The sequence below is a fragment of the Neofelis nebulosa genome, chromosome 8 (genome assembly GCF_028018385.1).
Source record: "Neofelis nebulosa isolate mNeoNeb1 chromosome 8, mNeoNeb1.pri, whole genome shotgun sequence".
NCBI classification, from domain to species: domain Eukaryota; kingdom Metazoa; phylum Chordata; class Mammalia; order Carnivora; family Felidae; genus Neofelis; species Neofelis nebulosa.
In genome coordinates, this window is record NC_080789.1 from 60082643 (window position 1) to 60087102 (window position 4460).

Consider the following 4460-nt stretch of genomic DNA (forward strand, 5'->3'; position numbering starts at 1 on the left):
ATTTACAGAAGAATTACAAAGATAGTACACCTAGTTCCCAAGTATTCTGTGTCTGGGGCATCCGGGTGGCTCAGTTGGTTTAACGCCTGACTTGGGCTCTGGTCATGATCTCGCAGTTTCTGAGTTCGAGCCCCACATCAGGCTCTGTGCTGACAGCTCAGAGCCTGGACCCTGCTCTGGGTTCTGTCTCCCTTTCTCTCTGCCCCTCCCCTGTTCACACTCTGTCTCTCTCTCAAAAATAAATAAAACATTAAAAAAAATACTCCGTGTCCAGTTTCCTTTATTAGTAACATCTTATATTAGTATGATACATTAGTCACAATTAGTGAACCAATACTGATATGTTATTATTAACTAAGATTCACGCTTTGTTCAGATTTCCTTAGTTTTGGCCCAATATTCTTTTTTTGTTTTTTCTCCTTTCAAGGATACTACATTTCATTTAGTTGTTATGCTCTGTAGTTTCTCAGATGTTCCTTGTTTTGGATGACCTTCCTTGACAGTTTTGAGGAGTATTGGTCAGATATTTTGTAGCATGTGTCTCTATTAGAATTGTCTGACATTTTTCTTATGATTAGCCTGGAGTTATGGGTTTCAGGAGAAAGGCCACAGGAGGGACATGCCATTGTCATCACACGAGATCAAAGGTACATACTATCAACGTGATTTGACACAGCTGATTCTCACTTGGTTGAGGTGGTGTTTGTCAGGTTGCTCCACTGTAAAGTTACTCTTTTGTCACCTTCTTTCCAGAAAGTCACTATATGTAGCCCACACTGAAGGAGTGGGGAGTTATCCTTCCCCTCCTTGAAGGTGGACTGTTTGCATAAATTATTTGAAATTCTTAATAAACTTTTTGCAGTCTAGAAAAGACTCTAACACTCTCCTTAGCTTCCGTTGCCTATTTTCCCTCCCTATCCTCTGGGAATCTGGCTCTTGGGGGGGACAGAGCACCTGTTGATGTGCTGCCAAGGAGGGCATCCTGAGGGCTGTGGGGACTCATCTGTAGGTAAAAGCACCCTGTGCCTTCTCTCTTTAGCCTGTGATCCTGTGCCTTCTCTTTCTTTCTCTTGTTCCCACTCCAGCTCTTCCTCTGCCTCATGGTTGATCTATTTTTCTTCCAGTTTGCTGCTAGCTTTGTTTATTCTGTCTGCTCACCCATCTTTCTGCCCACTTTCACCACGACTTTCTCAAAGGGAGCTCTTTTACCTGTACCAGCTCTTTGCTCCTCGAACCCAGAACTCAGTGAATAGAAGGACCACCCTGATGTCTTTCCAGTTCCCAGGCTTAAGGAAGGCCTGCCATTCTCCCTCTATTCCTCTGGTTTGTCTTCTTTCTGTTCTGAGGGAGTTTCTGGGAGGGAATTGCTACCGGCTCAGGTGCTCACGCATCTCATTCCTGGTAACTGGAATGTTCTTGTAGACTATTTCATGCCTTTCCTGCTGCAGCAGGAGCCTTTGCCTTTGCCTGGCTGCCTTCTGGTGCTGCATGAGCCCCTGCCCGGCTCCTTCTTCCAGTCTGGACTTGAGGATACGGGTAGTGGCAATGGCACAGCAGTAACTGAGTTTGTTTTGCTGGGGTTCTCGGGTTTTGGTCCCCTTCGGGGTCCTCTGTTTTGGGGGGTGCTTTGCATCTACCTGGTCACCTTGCTGGGCAACTCCCTCATCATCCTCCTCACGCTGGCAGACCCTGCCCTGCACTTGCCCATGTATTTCTTCCTTCGCCACTTCTCCACAGTGGAAATCCTCTACACCACAACCGTCGTGCCTAGGATGCTGGCTGATCTCCTCGCCTCCTGCCCCACCATCTCACCTGCCAGCTGCTTCACCCAGCTGTATTTCTTTGCCCTCTTTGGCATTGCTGAATGCTGCTTGCTCACTGCCATGGCCTATGACCGCTACGCTGCCATCTGCCGGCCGCTGCATTATACCACTCTGATGAACCAGGAAGCTTGTGTGAGCATGGCAGGGGCCTCCTACCTCATGGGCATCATTACAGGCACCACTCACTCCCTCTTCATCTTCACTTTGCCCTTCCGTGGTGCCAACACAATCCACCACTTCCTCTGTGACATCCTGCCTGTGCTGAGGCTGGCTAGTGCCAGCACCTTCTGGGGCGAAGTGGGCAATCTTGCCGTCACAGTAGCCTTTATCCTGACCCCCTTCTTACTGATCGTAGCCTCCTATGCCTGCATCCTTGCCACCCTCCTTGGGGTCACAACATCCCAGGGACGTCGAAAAGTCTTCTCTACCTGTTCCTCCCACCTGTTTGTGGTCATACTCTTTTTTGGGACTGGGACTGTTGCATATATGAGGCCTTGGGCAGGCTCCTTTCAGGACACGGACCAGATCCTTGCTCTCTTCTACACAGTTGTCACTCCTGTGTTCAACCCTTTTGTCTACACTCTGAGGAACAAGGAGGTTACAGGGGCAATGAGGCGGCTTGTGAAGAGATACCTTTGGAGCCCTTGATTCCCTTGAGTTATTGAAGATAAGGGCCTGATCCTTGGATGTTTTCAGAGGAGGGAGAAGCTAGGACCCTTGGTCCCCAGGGATCTGGTCTGCTCTGCATTGTGAGTGTGAGGTTCCCTGGCCTGCCCAGTTCGAGGGCCCAAGCCACTGACATGCTTCTCAGAGCTCTGCTTCTGGGGTCTCCTCTTATGGCCTTGACCTGTCTTGTTTGTAGGTGCAGAGCTGCAAAAACATACACTGGAGGGATGGGTGAGGAAAGAGGGCAGTTGTGCCTCAAGTTGTGCATCTTGTGCGATAATTGAGCAATTTCTGCTCTTTTCTGCGGTTCAAGGCACTGTGTGGGACCATGCTTCCTGGTGATAACTCTCTTCTCCCAGACTCCTCATTGCAAGCCTTTCTCACTCATATCAGTTGCCTTTCGTACAGCAGGAGCTCTTTCAGTCCAGGTGCAAGGTCTGATCTGTGTGACTGGGTTGGCAGGGAAGGAACAGAGGCAGGGCGTAGCTTGTCTGGCTCAGAAGCTCAGGTGCCAAGTCTTGCTTGGTGTTGCTTTAGGTCTGGAAGCATCTGCCTAGTACTTTGCTCATTTACAACTGTCATCCTGGGATCCCTGAGATGTTAATATTTTCTACTTAGCTTCCTTCTCACCTGCTGCCTGACTTGCTCTCTATTTTCTCCTCTGGTTCTAAGGTAAAAATGCACATATGATTTCTCTCCCCTGACCGATCAAAAGGTCCAGTCTGGCCCCTTGACTCCCAAGATGATGCCTTTGTTTCTTGTAAACTGTCCACTATTTCTACTTGGAGTCCACCTTAATATGCTGGATAGAGAGACCTGGCACCATTTTACTTTTCTTGGGAAGCCAGTTCTTGCTTGTTCGTTAACTTACTTTCAGCAATAAGCCACAGGAGGGGCCAGTATAAACAGGGAAATCATTCTCAAGACACAATAAATGGGGCCTTTAAAATAGCATTGATTTTCAGTTTACAAAATTAACACTATTAATCGCAGAAAATTTTACATTCTGAAGAAAAGAAAATAACTATTACCATTTTGACGTTAATGTTCTTGGGAAATTATTGTACTCTGGTTTCCCTCTATATATGTATATAAACATATTTTTAAAAACTAAAAATGGGATTTTATTGTCTAGGTTGTTCTATAACCTTTATTTTCCACTTTACTAAACTATATGATAGCATTTTACCATACAAGTAGACTTCCAAAGCATGATTTTAATATCCTTATAGTATTGATATATGGATACATACTATAATATTAAACAACTCCTACTATTGGAATTAATAATATTTTAAAAGTGTATTTATTTATTTATTTATTTATTTTTAAAAAGGACAGCTCCAGTTTCTTGGTGACAAACTGCAGACCAGAGATGTGTCTTTTTTTTTTTTTTTTTAAGTTTATTTATTATCTTGAGAGAGAGAGAGAAAGACCATGAGTGGGGAAGGGGCAGAAAGAGAGGGAGAGGGAGGGGTGTCTGGGTGGCTCAGTTGATTAAGCATCCGACTTCAGCTCAGGTCATGGTCTCACAGTTTGTAAGTTCAAGCCCCGTGTTGGGCTCTGTTCTAACAGCTCAGAGCTTGGAGCATGCTTTGGATTCTGTGTCTCCCTCTCTCTCTTCCCTCCCCCACTCACACTCTGTCTCTCTCTGTCTCTCAAAAATGAATAAACGTTAAAAAAAAAAAAGAAAGGGAGAGACAGTATCCCATGCAGGACTTGATCCCATGAACTGTGAGATCATGATTTGAGCTGAAATCAAGAGTCAGAAGCTTAACCAAATGAGCCACCCAGGCGCCCCTGGAATTAATAATCTTTGTTATAAATTTTGCCGAGATAGATATCATTGCATTTATATGTCTTTGTATTGTTATCTTATGTTTTTTATGAGCACAAATTTCTAGAAGTAGAATTGCTGGGTAAAAACTCATACAGTTTTAGAGCTTTTGAAACATATTGCCAAATTGCCTT

General features: G+C 45.2%; 1 protein-coding gene across 1 annotated transcript; it reads left to right on the plus strand.

Moving 5' to 3' along the window:
• Positions 1 to 1430: 1430 nt before the first annotated feature.
• On the plus strand, positions 1431 to 2471 carry LOC131483821 (olfactory receptor 10P22-like). The gene has a single exon (XM_058682212.1). The coding sequence runs from the start codon at positions 1431 to 1433 to the stop codon at positions 2469 to 2471; it is 1041 nt and encodes a 346-aa protein (XP_058538195.1).
• The last annotated feature ends 1989 nt before the right edge of the window (positions 2472 to 4460 follow it).

Excerpts from the sequence above, each read along its gene's own strand:
- LOC131483821 (XM_058682212.1), top strand. The coding sequence starts at position 1,431 with ATGCCTTTCCTGCTGCAGCAGGAGCCTTTGCCTTTGCCTGGCTGCCTT.